At 43.9% G+C, this 16419-nt stretch overlaps 1 protein-coding gene across 1 annotated transcript; it reads right to left on the reverse strand.

Moving 5' to 3' along the window:
• Positions 1 to 248: 248 nt before the first annotated feature.
• Positions 249 to 15887, reverse strand: POLR3D (RNA polymerase III subunit D). Its single transcript, XM_056860921.1, has 8 exons — positions 15711 to 15887; positions 11107 to 11150; positions 10494 to 10645; positions 6879 to 7003; positions 5381 to 5552; positions 3358 to 3620; positions 1747 to 1899; positions 249 to 487 (listed from the first exon to the last, which is right to left on the reverse strand). The coding sequence occupies exons 1-8, from the start codon at positions 15873 to 15875 to the stop codon at positions 365 to 367; spliced, it is 1197 nt and encodes a 398-aa protein (XP_056716899.1). The 5' UTR covers positions 15876 to 15887; the 3' UTR covers positions 249 to 364.
• Between the last annotated feature and the right edge of the window lie 532 nt (positions 15888 to 16419).

A 16419-nucleotide genomic window follows, 5' to 3' on the forward strand; every position in this document is an offset into this window, starting at 1 on the left:
GCCAACCTCAGTTCCAGGTTGTATTTTTCAAATCCCCTCCCACTGGTTTTTGCTCTTGGGATTGCTCATGCTAATGTCAAGTCTTGTACCATGTAGATAATGATCCTACTAACCAGAGCTGCTAGGTCTGCACCAGCCCTTGGTTTCCACTGCCCTTAAGGAGTGTCACCCACAGGAGGCTTTGCAGCTGTCAGTGCCCAAACACAATAAAATGTCATGCTGTTCCTGTTCACTGCAACATGGCTGGACTTCTCTAGGAAAGTCTTCATCCATCAGCTCAAGGCGGCACTTCTGGGCAGCCAAAGACACTGCTGTCCATAAGAACCCTCAGGAAGGGCCAGAAGCCTTTGCCATGGCCTGTTCTTTATCGATGCCTGTGTTCCAGCAAGGACTCAAAGTCTGGGGCACAGACCAGCTTGTGCTTCACATGGCCCAGGACGATCATCTCACCACTCCTATTGTCTCCAATGCCCACTGACACCAGCTCCTTCCAAGACCAAGAGAAAAAGTTGTTAGAACCAAAACATCTGTAATGCTGTGAACACACACCTATGGTTGGACTAAGGATATTTTTTTCCTGCAGAGGTGGTCCTACTAGGACTCTAGTAAACCACCAAGAGAAAACAAATTCTACTTGTGGAGATCCCCTGAGTCTAACTGCAGAAACAGCGGTGATAAGGGTGCTTCTCTGCTAATCTTACACATCATGATGGGACACATGGAAACAGGCACATGAAGATTTTTATCCTTTTCCTTAGGAAAACCTCAACCTTTCTATTGTGACCTCTCTAGGAGTAATTTAGGATCCTCAATAGAGATCCACTGGGCAAGCACGCAGGACAGATCTTTTGAAGTGCTTGGGGGCTCCTGTTTGGAATGGGGTTTGAAAAACTCAAAACTTGTTTCATATTACAGATAGAGAAATGCAGGTTATACAGACTATTGTGTAACAGGGGTATAGACACACATGCATTTTGTTAGTTATGACATTGTCCATTACAAATTTGTAAGCTGTGGTATTGCCCAAGGATATAACTTGAGTTGGGAAGGCCCAATTATTCTCCATCCGCTACTTATATGTATTTTGATGGCAGATTACAAAAGCGTAGCTGGTGTGAATCTATTCCAACAAGAACAAAGACTCTTATGATACGCTGAAGACTAACAGATACATCATGGTGCAAGATTAGAGCCCATATCATCAGATGAATGAAGGGTATTTTATACACCCACACCCCCTTCATAATTTGCTCTATACAACCACTTTGTACCATGCTCAGTGAACTCTAATTCAAGCTATCTCCTAGGAGACACTGAAGGATGTCTTGAGATTATTTCACATATTACATAGCCAGCAAATCCAGATTTGGCATCCAGTTTACACTTGACCAAGAGCTGCATCTAATTCTGGCTGGCTATGCACCTGTCCAAGACAAGCATTTGCAAACATTCATTTATCAAAGTCGCAATTCACATTTTCAGAAGCACACCTAAAACTTTAATGGGTGAAATGGACTTTAAACTGCCCATAGCACAGAACCAGGACTAGACCAAGTCCTGCTTCAAGTTAGGCAGCCCACACTGAGTGCATAAGATGCTTCCAGGAAGCCCTTAAGCAGGGGAAGGAGATAACCGATCTCTGCTGTTGTTCATCACCCATTGGTAGAGACCAAGTACTCTGAAGGGAAGTCACCCACTGTTTTGATTAGGGCAGTACAACAGAGATGTTTTCTGAGCCAGCTGTACCTGAAGAAAGGAGCATGGGGTCCCCATAGTCACATCAAGGGTCACCCTGCCCAGCACTAGTTGCACCTTCCCTGACTTGCGGATCAGCAGCTTCCCCACCTGCCCTTCTGATAGGTCCCCCAGGGTGCAGATGTTCTCAGCCTCCTTGGCTTCCTGAAAAGACAGAAAGGGGGTGGGGCAGGTTACAAACAGCTCCTATATTTTGCAGGGCCTGGCCTTTGGCTTCCAAAACAGGGAAGAAAGAGCCTTGGCTACTTACAGTGAAGGCTTCTTCTGCTCAGAGGGATGAAGGGCATCTTCAAGATGGGTGTTTCCTTTTCCTCTTAGCTCGGGAGGCAGGAATTAAATATTTAATTTTTTCCTTGGCTTCTGAGGGTAAACGCCCCCTATAGCCAGCTTAAAACTTTCCAAGCCTTATAAGATTAGTGGAAAAAATTGTTAACAAACAGAATATATGTCATTGAACTTTAACCAGTATCCCTCTGGTCTTTGTTAGTAAGTAGAAGAAAAAACTAATCTGTTTATGAACTGCAAGTCTTAAGTAGACAACTTTGACTGTAATCAACTGTTAAACCAGATACAACTTGTGATGGACGTCTGGGAGGGCAAGATGCCCTTCGTCCCTCTGAGCAGAAGAAGTCTTCACGGTAAGTAGCCAAGGCTCTTTCTCGGCTCAGAGGGACAAAGGGCATCTTCAAGATGGGACATACCAGAGCAGTCCCCGCCCCGGGAGGGTTAGACGTCCTTTAATATGCTTTGCAGTACTCATCTGCCGAATGCGGCGTCTGTGGACGAGTAAAGGTTTAATTTGTAGTGTCTTACAAAGGTAGACACGGACGACCATGTGGCCGCCCTGCAAATTTCCTCTAAAGGGGCCTGTCTAACAAAGGCTGTTGAGGTGGCCATGCTTCTAACCGAATGGGCAGTTATGCCCCCTGGTATTGGTAGTTTGCTTTCCTTATAAGCCGTCTTTATACATGAGGAAATGGTGCGGCTGATTGACGCCCTTGACATGGGTTTTCCCTGTTTTGGTTATAGTGCCCCTATCTCTGAAATTCTGTGTGCTGATGTTATAGCTGTTAGAAAGAGGACTTTCATTCTCAACCATTTTAAACTGACAAGAATAGTAAGTAAGGCCCGAGATTTCTATTCCTTGTAGGTGAGTGCTGAGAAAGGCTACTCTCCCGATCAAGGCAGGAAATAGAACTGGCTATAGGGGGCGTTTACCCTCAGAAGCCAAGGAAAAATTTAAATATTTAATTCCTGCCTCCCGAGCTAAGAGGAAAAGGAAACACCCATCTTGAAGATTTTGTCCCTCTGAGCCTTTTTCCCTCTGAGCCTAGAAATGAAAACAACATCTAGATTTCATGTGCCTTTACTGACCTGTCATCAGTGTGATTTGTACTCTGTGCTTAATATATCAAAATCCTGAACCCAAGTAATATAGATGGAATCCTGAGACCAGGATAAGTTAAATTTGTGTGACTTGTTATTTTGCATAATTTATTCTGCTTGCCCTGGGGGCAAGAGTGACATAACCAGCGGAAGTCCATCCAGTTCTATGGTACTACTTCCTCCACCTGGACTACATCTCCTCCTCTAGTCACGTACCTGGCTCTTCTCTTGCTTTATCATCACCATCTGCCCGTCCTCGTTTTGCACCTCAGTCTTGATGGGTTTGCTATCCTGGGTGGGTGGCTGCCCTGGCAACGTATCCGGCAGCTGCAAGAACAGCAACTCATCTTCCTTGCAGAAACTCAACTTCTGCAGCAGCTCTGCCACAGACATGTCCTGGGGGAAGGGAGGGGGTGCCTTTGCAAGAGACGGTTTGTGAGTGGGCAGGGGCTCTTCTTCATCGTGGGGCTCTTCTTTCACTAGAATGAGAGGCACAGTCAGGATCACAGACCTGGAAGGACCCAAAAGTCACACAAGGTCAACCTCCCTGCTCAGAACCATCCTGACAGACGGCGACTTTAGCTGAAGTCGTGAGAATTTATAGCTGAGCTGGGACCACAGGCTTCCAGCTCACACTCTCAACCATTACACTGTGTTATGAGTGGGAACAGAAGCATCCTTTGGTTATAGCGTGCTATGAGGAATAAGCAGGAAGCACCCCATCAAAGATGCTGCAGGGAGAAGAGATGTCTTCGGTTTTTTAAAATAGGCAAATCCTGTGTACACCAAACACAGCAAGACCGCTCCTTAACACAGATGCAAAACAGCTTAGCTAGGCTAAAATACAGGAATCATGCTGAATCAGACCAAGGATCCTTTCTAGTCCAGCTTCCTTTTCCTAGTAGCGACCAGCCAAATGTTTCTGGGGAAGCCTACAAGCAGAGCATGGAGCAACAGCCCCCTGTCCGTGTTGGTTTCAGAGTCAGTGTGGTGTTGTTCGTTAGAATGTCAGACTAGGATCTGGGACACTAGTTGAATCCCCACTCTGCCATAGAAACTTGCTTGGGGACTTTGGGTCGTGGATAGTCACAGACATCTTGGGGTCATGGTGCCTGGCAGCATGAGATTAGGTTGTCCACAAGAAGTGAACCCTGCAACACAGCAGTATGATTTGAGTGTTCAAATACTAGTCTGCTTAGATCATCCAAGCAACTGCTCTTACATCATGGATGTTGCCACTGGAATCCAAAATCCAGCAGTTTGCTATGTGCGTTGGAAGTGGGGCTCTGAGGTTGTGTTTCTTAGAGGTAGTCTTCTCCCCACCAAAAACTGCATGGAAAGCAGCTTCATCAGGATTCCCTACAATTTTTTAAATGGCAAAAGAAGCTCAGGGGAAGAGTTTTTCTTTTTAGTCTTCTCTTGCCTTTTGTAGTTTTTCATGATTTAAAATCCCTGCCAACAACGCTCAGCTACTGCTTGGCCCCAGGGAAGGGAATATTCCTGTATTTTCCTTGTGGGTGGAGCCATGCTATGTATCTTTTTTGCATGCAGTTGGTCCCAAGTTCAGTGTGTCATCTCCAGCTAAAAAAGATGATGCAAAAGACGCCCTAGCCAAGACCTTAAGAGAGCAGCTTCCACTTAGAGTAGACAATATTGACCTTGACAGACCAATGATCTAACTCAGTATGGCAACTTGAAGTGTACAAATAATGTGGGGGGGGGGGTCTGACCAAGAAAAGCATGGGGGAAGGGTTGAACACCTTCTCCTGCATTGGTGCTCCAATCCAAACTCCCCTCACCAGCTTTTCCTGCCATTTTTTTAAAAAAGCAATTACATCATGAATATTATGATGCATCTAAATTTAGCTCTGACAGCATTTCAGAAGCAGCTTATTCTGCTCAGAGGTCTGCTGTCTAAATAAAAAGTAAAAATAAAAATCACATGGTGTCCCTAGGATGTGCTTAAAGCGGATCTTGGCCAGAGGGAGGTTTCTACCCGTGGAACGCATTCTCCGTAAACCTTTGAAAGCACCTCTAACAGCAGCAGAGGGACTTGGTTCGTAGGAAGGATGGGCATTTGTAAGATCATTTCGTGGCCTCTCAGAGATGCCTGGGCATGCTGGATGCTCCACTGGAGAGGCAGCTCTTTGCAATAAGGCTGCAACAGTTACACCCAGTGATGCAATCCCCAGAGGGCAGCCCTATAAATCGTTTCCCGTGGCTAATTTGAACCACCTGCCTCTCACTGCCGGCATGTCCACTTCCATCATCTCCTCCTTGGTGCTGGAGCTCAAAGGCTTCACATCCTCTTGATCATCACCCTCCTCCTTGAAAAGCCAGCCGGAATGGGCCAGGGGCAGCTGAACAGGCTTGTTCCGGATGTCATTTTTTAAGCCTGGGTCATCAAGGAACTGGTGGCACAGGGAGGAGAAAGAGAAAGGGACTAATTTTTTGGGGGGAATGGAGAGCTATTCCTGTTGCTTTTATTTTTAGAATCATAACAAAATTATGTAATAACAATTGGGGCTCCACAAGGACTTGCTGGGGACATGTGATTCAACCCCCACACACACACACTATTTCCTCTTTCCCTTCCCTGGCAGCCCCCATAGCCTCTCCCCTTTTTCCTTCTCTCTTTCCCATTCACCAACCAACCTATCTTTATCTGTCTTCAGCTTTCCCTCCTTCCCTTGTCCTGGAAGCCTCTACCTGGGAAAACTATCGTCCAGTTGTACCATGGCAGCCACCAGGCCCAGCTGAACAGCGGGGAACCCTCAATGACCTGCGGGGGGGGGGCACTCACCTTGCTTTTGCCTGTATTCCCCTCCACACACTCTTTTTCCCTCCTCCTGGCAGCCCTCATATTATCACCTATCCATTTCCTTCTCTCCTTTCCACCAACTTGCCAACCTACCTTTTATCTGCTTTTCATCTTTGGCTATACTGATACTAGTTGACTTCATCATACCATGCCTTTCTTCACAATTGGGACCCAAAGCAGCTCACATCATTTTCCTTTATTTTATCCTCACAACAACCCTTTGAGGTAGGATAGGCTAAGAACGTGTGACTGGCCCAAATTCACAACTACACTACACTGGATTTCATGGGAGGGCTGCTGTTGAACAGTATCAAGCAGTAGGCCTGGGTGAGTCATGCAAATCGGATGGTAGCAAGCTACCTGATGCTTGGTGCTCAAAGGCCAAAACAGCCCTGGAAAGTGCCCTGGGGGGTGCTCCTAGTCTACTAGAAAGCTTTTCTGCGGCTGGCCTGCGCACACGCAGTTCCAATGTGTACCTGCACAGAAGATCACTCAATGAACAACAGTTACAAGTAAGAGCAACCCTATTATACTGGAAGAAAGGAACTGGATTGGGGAGGGGGAAATTAACAGTGATTCCAACATTGTAGGAGAGAAGCTGTGACTCGGTGGTAGAGCATCTGTTTTGTGTGCAGTACCTGGAATCTCCAATTAAAAGGAGCAGATAATAGGAGATGTTAAAGAGTCCCCGGAGAGCTGTTGCCTGCCAGAGTAGACAATACTTACTTTGATGAAAATGGTCTGATTCAGTATAAGGCAGCTGCACGTGCAGGCCTCAAAAATGAAGGCAACCCTGCCTCCCACAGAAAGAGAGAAAGATGGGAGGGTTTTGGTGCCAAGGCAATGAATGTTGCCTTTTTGGGACTCCAAGTTAAACAGTAAGAGTTGTTTCAATCACTGCCAGTCTCAAACTCACATCATCCTTCTCCAACATGCGCAGGATCTGCTTTGTCTCCTCATCTGTCTCCCTCTTCTCCTTCTTTATATTGATGATGTGGGATGGGCCAAAATCAGACATGTCCACAGTCTTATCCCAGGTACCTGTGCGGAAATGGAGAATTGCACAGTGTTTGAGAAGAGTGCATCTCTAATAGCAAGAGGTAACTCCATTTCTATAACCTACCTTGGACTCCACAGTCAAGAGCAGTTTAGAATCACAGAGCTGAAAGGGGCCACACAGGCCATTTAGTCCAACCCCCCTGCTCAAATTCAGGATCAGCCTAGAGCAACCCTAACAAATGTTCATCCAGCCACTGCTTGAAGACTGCCAGAGAGGGGGAGCTCACCACCTCCCTAGGCAGCCAATTCCACTGCTGAACTAAGGTAAAGGTCCCCTGTGCAAGCACCGGGTCATTCCTGACCCATGGGATGACGTCACATCCCGACGTTTCCAAGGCAGACTTTGTTTGCAGGGTGGTTTGCCAGTGCCTTCCCCAGTCATCTTCCCTTTACCCCCAGCAAGCTGGGTACTCATTTCACCGACCTCGGAAGGATGGAAGGCTGAGTCAACCTTGAGCCGGCTACCTGAAACCAACTTCCGTTGGGATCGAAAACTACTCTGTCAAAAAAAAATTCATAATGTCCAGCTGATACCTTTCCACCTGTAATTTATACCCATTATTGTGAGTCCTATCCTCTGCTGCCAACAGGATCAGCTCCCTCCCCTCCCCTAAGTGACAACCTTTCAGATACTTAAAGAGAGCAATCATGTTGTTCCCCCTTCAACTTCCTCTTCTCCATACTGAACATTCCAAAGTTCCTCAGCCCTTCCTCGTAATGCTTGGTCTCCGGGCCCTTCATCATCCTCGTTGCTGTCCTCTGCACCCATTCCATTCTGTCCATATCTTTTGAAATGAGGCCTCCAGAACTGCACACGGTACTGCAGGTGCAGCCTGACCGATGTGGTATACAGTGGGACTATGACATCTTGCAATCTGGATGTTATGCCAGTTTGCATACTGAGTCACTGTCATTTCAAATGAAGTTAACCTAGTGCCCTTAATGTGTGGCTACAGCCACAGCCGTGCAAGCAGAGACAGAAGAAGCAAGCATGGGGAGGGGTTAAAAGAAAGATACAGTGTGGTGCGCAAAACAAAACAGGTGTCCAGTGGCACCTTAAAGCCTAACAAAATTTATTCCAGCATCAGCTTTCATGAGTCAGAGCTCACGTCATCAGATGCCCAGTACAAGATAAATTTAGTTTTTGCTTTTCCCTGCAAACTGTTCCACTATTTCAGGAAATAATCAGTTGCCTTTCCCAAAATATTTTTGACCCTTTTTTTCATCAACAGGGTTAAATGCTCGGCCCTCTGGTGATGTCTTGTACTGTAATATCATTCGATATCTGCTGTGCAGTATTTTGTTTAATTGGCTACTTTGATTAATGTGTCAACTGTCAGGGCGATTTGGTGAATTGACGCAATAGTGTTGGATTTTTATGGGCTATACATGATTTTCTTGAATTGTTCTCACTATTATTTATAAAGCACTGTCAGGTTACTCAGGGTTGGCTAGCGTAGTTAGGCCTTAGCCACTTGCTTCTCAAGCAAAAGAACAACTCATTTCTCTTCAGATCCAATCAAACTTTAATATTGGTATTCTTTAATATTTAATACCAACTTGATAGGAATAGAAAAATACAGAACTGGGTGCAAGAGAACTGTCTTTGTTCTTATTCTGTATTAATTCAATCTGAGGCGTTTTCTGCCAGCATTCTGATGGGGGGATCTCCTCTTCCCAGGACTTCAATGTCACAGCTCCCTTCATGGACTGCCTTGAGATTGGCTGTTGTCAGGCTGTTGGGACTAACTCTCTCCACAGCTATTTAGCTCTCCCTGCTCTACAGCTCTCAGGCTTTTTCTACCTCCTGAGGGAATTCTCAGCTGCAGGTTTCTAGATTTCAGCTCTGTCCCTGTTTTATGAAGTCCTTTAGAGCTCTTCCTCTGTGTCCTCTTGTTGACTAAGCTAGTTCTACTTATACTTTGAAGGGGGAATTGAAAAATCTTACTTGTGATTGGCTCCTATCAAAGTTTGCTAAAGGGGCTAATAGCATTGTTATGTTCTCCATGCTGTCTGATTGGTTCTTCTCTAACCAGGCTAAAGGACCAATATTTTTCCTCTTTCTCGAATTGGTTAGCTTTACAAACCCTGAATTCATGGTTGTTCAGCTTTCTAATACACTCAAAGACCTTAAATTCATTCTAATACATATACTTTTCTGCTTACCATTATACACAGAGAGAGAGAGAGAGAGAGAGAGAGAGAGAGAGAGAGAGAGAGAACAAGCACCTGTAATCTCTAGGCACTGTACGAAATAACCCATATATGATCTAAAGCAGAATCTGTGCTTTGTTTAACAAGACTGTTATGACTTATAGCTGAATAAATGTTTGATTGGCATGTGGTCTGACTTCCTGAAGTGCAAAGACATCACAGCATTACCTGACATTACATAATGTCAATCCGTCTGCTAAGTGGTTATCTGATTAGCTATGTGTGATCTCATTTATGAGAGTCACTGCTGCAGACGCAGGCAAGCCAGCCACAGCTGTTCCAGGATCAGCAGCATTCCCTTCTCCTAAACGCAGAGTATAAAACAGTATATTTGGTTTCTCCTTTTTGTTGTTGAGCAACCTTTGGGGAACAATGCAACACTGTAAGCCAGCCGTAATGGTAAACAGACAAAAGTGGAAGGCATGTTGGCAGGCAGGGTGAGCAGGTGCGCAGTGTAGCTGACGGGGTGAAGAAGAGGAGGTCTGATTCACGCAGGCACAACAATTTACACGACCTTGTTAACAATTCTGTAAGGTAGGCCATTAGTACTCCTATTTCACATATCAGAAACATAAACCGAGAGGCAACAACTCCATTGGTTACCAATTACTTCCTGGGTTTAAGTCGAGGTACTGACCATCACCTCCAATCCCTCCATGGCCTAGGACCCACATATCTAACGGACCACCGCTAATCCATTACACTGTGACAGCTGCTGTCATCTGAACAAAGTCTGCTAAAGGTATCACCCTGCAAATGGATAAGACCAGCAGCTGCCTGAATCTGATCACTCTCTTGTTGGGGCTCTGCAGAATATGTAAACCAGAATTGTCCAGGGGGGCATTTTTATAAAGGGAATCTGGCTGTAGTAAAATGAAATCGTAAAGACGAAGGATGTTTTTACAAAGGGGCAAGGGCTGTGGTTTACGGCACTGTTTATTGTATGTTTTGTTTTTACTGCATTGTTTCCTCATTTCTTTAACCTGCATTTCTTATGTCATGCCTTATACTGTTTTTATTGCATTATTTTCTATTTTTGTATTCTAGTCATTACAATGTTTATCTATGTCCTACTGCATCACCAAATTTTGTTATCTGCCTTGAGTCCAATCTAGAAAAGTGGCCTATAAGTAAGTAAATAAATAAAACTTAGCCAATACCATCCCAGCAAGTCAACAGATGAGCAAGGAATTGAAGCCAGGATTGCTCCTAAATGCCAGGCCACAATTTGACTCGTCCACACAACTTTTCCACATACCTTTCTTCTTCATCATTTCAGCTGGTCCTTGTTCAAAAATGGAGTGAGACTGGATGACCTCTGGCCTCCCTCGTCCTCGTCCATGACCATCTCTCTGCCGGTCCCGATCACGTTCCTTCTTCTCTTTCTTGATGGAAACATCCTCTTTTGGCCTAAGAAAAAGCAGACCAAATCGAGCAACAGCAAAGTCAAAAATTACTTTGGCTACTTAAAATGGGTCTTTATACATTCAGAAAATTCCCAGCACTCTTCCATCTGCAGCTTCATGTGCCCTAATTCATATACGTAGAAATAGTGTGTCACATAGCCCTTCTTGGAGAGTACCCCTCATACTACAGGTACAGGATTATACATTTGACTGTTGCTTAGTCAAAAGATTTCCCTGCACATAGTAAGCTAGCACAGCAATGACAGAGGGGAGGTGAAATCATTTCCACATGGGCCAGCAGCATTACTAGATCCCATCCCACCACATGGCCTGTAAGACCTGTTCTTCTAGCACTGATTAATTCCTGAATAAATAATTCCCGCCCCATCATCAGACTTATAACCTATTCAGGCATTTCATTTGCCCAGTCAGACTCCACAGAAATAGAATAAAGAGGCTACTTACTCTTCTTTGATCTTCCTGCTAATTATATTGGGAGCAAAGGTTTTCTATAGGGAAAAAAAGAAAATGAAAGAAAGAGGAATCAGTTCAACTGAATGTATACTAACTTATATTTTAGATTTCACAATTATGCCAAATAGTACAACGTCATACGCTACCTTACACACTTTATGTTGGTAAAAATACTAAGACTAAGAACTGCAAATATTTCAATTTTTCTTATGAAAGATACTTTGCAAACTAAGCACATTTGTTTAATTTGCAAAATGTGGACAGATTACAGAATCCATTTGGGCAAAGAATTTGGGTCCCCTTGGTGTGGATATTTTTAAAAAGCAGTATATACAGGCACCTGTGTGGTGCAATGGAGCAAAGAAATGGCCCTTATGAACTTTAAGATAACCAGCTTCCTGCCACATTTCTATGTAGGCAATGAAGAATGTCTTATGTATTCATATTATATTATACTCATATCATGTATTCATATGTATTGGCATAGGAAAAAATCTTTCAAATATTAGATTCCTGGATATCAAGTCCCTGGGATTGTTCCAGCCATGTTTGGTATCCTGTCCTTGCTTTATCACAGCTCAAGTTGTATTCCTGGCAACTGAAGCTTCATCAGAAACCAGTCTGGCTACCTTTCAGACATGTACACACTGATTACATGTACAACTTAAAAGCCACCAAGTACTTCATACTCATTGCCAATGAAATGACTAAAGAGCACTGCAACCCTTCCAGTTGCCATTAGTTGACACACAGCCATTAGTTGACACACAGCCATTTCATTGTCTTCAAACTGGTAAATCTCAAAAAACATCTTAGTATCCAACAAAATCAGTTGCATCTCATATGAAAGCTATCAGTAAATCAGGAAGGGGTGGAATCCTTGCATAACTAGTTAAAGTAATTTATATGGCAATGAGTGTAAAGGACTTGGTGGCTTTCTGGAGGAGGGATGAAAGTTCAGTGGCAGAGGATCTGCTCTGCATGCAAAAGGTCCCAGGTTTAGGTTCTCCAGTAAAAAAAACCAAGTAGTAGTGGGATGTGAAAGATTTCAACATGGTACCCTGGACAGCCACTGCCCATCAGAGTGAACAACAGTGACCTTGATAGACTAACGGGCTGGTTCAGCAGAAGGCAGCTTCATGATGGTGGTGGAAAGTGCCGTCAAGTCACAGCTAGCTTATGGAGACCCTGTAGAGTTTTCAAGGCAGGAGACGTTCAGAGGTGGTTTGCCATTGCCTGCCTCTGCGTACCAACCCTGGGCTTCCTTGGTGGTCTCCCATCCAAACACTAACCAGGGCTGACCCTGCTTAGCTTCTGAGGTCTGACAAGATCAGGTCAGCCTGGCCCATGTAGGTTAGGGTACAGCTTCGTGGACTCATCCCAAATAGATTAGTTTACCCACTTCAATCACCTTACAAACTTTCTACAACAGCTATGTTTAAGAAGAATGATCAAATTATGTTTATCTGGAAGCAGCTTTAACCATTGTCCAGGTACTCATTGCTATTCATTACTAACTCTAGAACATCCGAAAGAACTAAGCACTTTTCAGACAACATCAGTAAACTTCCAGAATCAAGGAGTACTTTCCCCCCTACTCCCCCAAAGTGCTTTAACGTTGGGGTTTTACAATTTTCTACTTACAAGGTACAATTTCCACATCGCTTGATCTACATTTTGCATACCAGAACATCATGTAGAGCAAACACTCAACTAATGCAGGGCTTTAATGGGCCAGTTCCATTGGGCCTCACAATCTCTCTGCATGAACTAAGTGTGCATTCTAGAGCACACCAATATTTCCCTGCACTTGTACCTGAGGAGCCCCAGGGTTCCCTAAATCAGAGCCTGTAAAACAGACATCAATCTGTAAAACACTCATCAGTATAAATCGCGATCTAAGTTAAGAAAATTGCACTTCCAGCATCTGATACTGTAAATATGATTGAACAACTTAGGTGTTAAGTAGCCCCTGCATGAACTAAGTGTGCACTCTAGAGCACACCAATATTCTCCTGCAGTTGTAACTGAGGAGCCCCAGGGTTCCCTAAATCAGAGCCTGTAAAACACTCATCGGTCTGTAAAACACTCATCAGTATAAAGGATGATCTATGTTAAGAAAACTGCACTTCCAGCATCTGATATTGTAAATATGATAGAACAGCTTAGGTGTTAAGCAGCACGCATACATGTAAATTTTATCTGAAGCAACAATACAAGGATTATGACAAAAGGCTGGTGTCAGACATTCACATATATGGTTTGGAAATATGTGAACAACTTAGAACCTCTTGTTCCCCACGAGCTAATTAGTTACATTTGATGTTTGGCAAACCATATTTTGCCATCACATCCAAATAAGCCCAGGATTCCTTCCAATTTAATTCCTTTAGCACCAAGCTAAGCCATCAGTTATAACAATTAGCTATCAAACTTTTTAGATACACAACAACTATGATATTAGATGTAGGGGACCCACAAGGATTTGCAGGCCTAGTCCCCCTCCCTATATTAGCTCTGCTTTTCTTCTTTGCTTCCTCTGCCAGACTATGTAGCCTCTCCCCTTTCCCTACTTCCTTCTCTCCCAACCACTAGCCTACTGACCCTTTTCTGTCCCCCACCATGGTAATCTACTTCCCCTCCCATCCTTCCTTCCCTCTTCCTGGAAATCTACACAGTTTCTCTCCTTCCCTTCCTGCAGAAACATCTCTCCTATCCACATATGGCCCTATTGTGTGTGTTACTTGTTCTGCACCCTGGGACCAAGGTTGGAATGAGATCTATAATGATACTGGTGGCTAAGACAAGAAATCAAGCTTTGACATTGTCTGGTATCTGAAGAACCAGAGGAAGTGTAAAAAAGGTACAAAATGATCCACACATCAGTTTACGCTTCTTCCCGGCTTCCGGAAATCAGAAAGATAAGATAACCATGAGCAGAAGCTTGCATATTATTTAAAGTCTAATTAAAACACTGCTGAAGTAGGTGGATAAAGTATTACTCCCACTTTCTAGACGAGGAAACAAAACATCAGCAATCAAGAACTTGCCCAAGGCCACAAGGGAAGCCTGAGCCATGAGTTGGAATCAAGCATTCCAGCTGTCAATCCTGATCACTCATCAACATGAAAACTTCCAGATCAGACAAGAGGACTATTTAGCTCTTCTTATAACTGCATCCTAATGAGAGAGAAAAACCCTTATCATTAAAAGACAGGGGTTTTATTCAGATGTCACAATAAACCATGCTTTGTTTACATCACAACTTTTTTTTGCACAAACTCGAGTTAGTTACCTGAAATACCAGCCATATATAACAGACCAGTTTGTTTACAATCTGCATCCAGTCTGCTGCTAACCTTCTTTCTTTGGATGCTATTTCAAGATCTGATGAAGCCACTGACAAAGCATCCCTCCCTTCCTTCCTATCCATTTTTATCCCACCCTTCCTCCAAGGAGTTCAGTGTGGCATGCAAAGCTCCCCTCATTTTATCCCCATAACAACCCTGCAAAGTAGGTCAGGCTGAGAGAGAGAGAGAGACACTCTTCCAGTGAGGTCCACGGCAGTGGAGATCTGAAGCTCTGCCTGACACTTCACCAGACTAGGTTTCCCACTTGCTATTGGTTGGCCGCAATAATTTTTTATTTATTGCATTTATTGTCTGCCTTTCTTTTTGAGACTCAAGGCAGATTACAGAGTTTGAGAGCAATGCAAAAAACAAAACAAAAAAACCCCCCACCCAAACAGTCTAACAGTGTAATAGGAACGGGAAAAGACAGGAAAGGCTTAGCCAGCTCAAAAGCCCTCAGAGATCTTCAGGCCATTCTCAACTAAGCCACCTTTTTGCCTAGCAACTTCAGTGCATTCCTACTTTTAAAATCAATTTAAGTTCTTTTTAACAACTCTTACCATCACCTTCTCTCTTCTCATCACATTTTCTAACCTTGTTTTAAAATAAACATTTGGGGAGAAACTTGTGATCATGGGGCACGTCACTCACCCTGGGGGTATAAAGGTTTTTATAAGAGAATAGGAACAATTTGGTAGTAGGTAGGCTGGAAACAGCTTTTGATTGAAAAGGTATTTTGTGTGGAATAATTTCTATCATGTATGTTGACATACTGGAGAACACGTGATTAAACGATCTTTTGAACTACTGCCTTTTAAATTTCCTCTTGGCAGCTATATAAGGGCAGAGGCGGGATATAAATTTTGGTAAGTCATCACTAGGAGGGAGGGGGGAAGGAGAGAAGGCAAAAGATGGGCGCATCCTACAAAAATAACACTGATAGTAGGAGAAGCTAGATTTTTCTGCTGCTTTATGGATCAGATTATATATACAAGAGGCTGGGGAGGTGCTACTGAACAACCTTGGCATAATGAGAAACTAGTTAACCATTACTGAACAACCTTGGCTTAATGAGAAACTAGTTAACCACAATTAACAAACAAGGTACAAACTGTGATTTGGCATCCCAGTTTAGCACCCACAAACCACAGTTCAGTAGTCCGTACTCAGACATCTAGGGTTTAACCAAACTGTGGTTTATAACCTAAGATCTACTATAAGATCTGAATACAGCCAGACACTCACCTTTTTCACTCCACCAAGGGTAAGATCTCGGGAGCGGATGGAAGGCAGGCGACCAGGGGTAATTGGGGCAGTAGTCTTCCTTCCTATTAACCCTCGTGCAGCTGACAGTGTAGGCCGGCTGCAGCCAGGGTTCCCAGGATCATTGCCTGAACTCCCTTCTGACATCTTGGATTATCTGTCCAAGTAAAACAGAATGGTCAAAGAAAAAAAGAATATGCTTAAGCTATGCTGAAGAGCAGATATTCCATTTGTATGTGTTTGTAAAGTGCCATCAAGTCACAGCTGACTTATGGCAACTCCAGCAAGGAACTTTCAAGGCAAGTGAGAAGCAGAGGTGGTTTGCCACTGCCTTCCTCTGCAAAGCAACTAATCCCCCTCTCCCCCACTTTAGGTCCTCATAGCAACCAATACATAGCAGCAGACTACCTCAGAACCTGGAGACTGTGGATAGATGCATTTTCTAAATTCCCTTTAAAAGCTATTTCTGCTACTGTCCATGCACATCTTGTGGCAGCGAATTCCATAAGCTAAAATATGCACCATAGGGCAATATAATTCCCTTTGCCTGTCCTGAATCTACTGTTCATCAGTTTCACTTAGTGACCCCAAATTCTCCTCCCCCCTTTTTACCATTAAGTCACAGTTGACTTATGGCAACCCCGTAGGGTTTTCAAGGCAAGAGATGTTCGGAGGTGGTTTGCCATTGCCT

This window comes from Euleptes europaea, chromosome 14 (genome assembly GCF_029931775.1).
Source record: "Euleptes europaea isolate rEulEur1 chromosome 14, rEulEur1.hap1, whole genome shotgun sequence".
NCBI lineage: Eukaryota > Metazoa > Chordata > Lepidosauria > Squamata > Sphaerodactylidae > Euleptes > Euleptes europaea.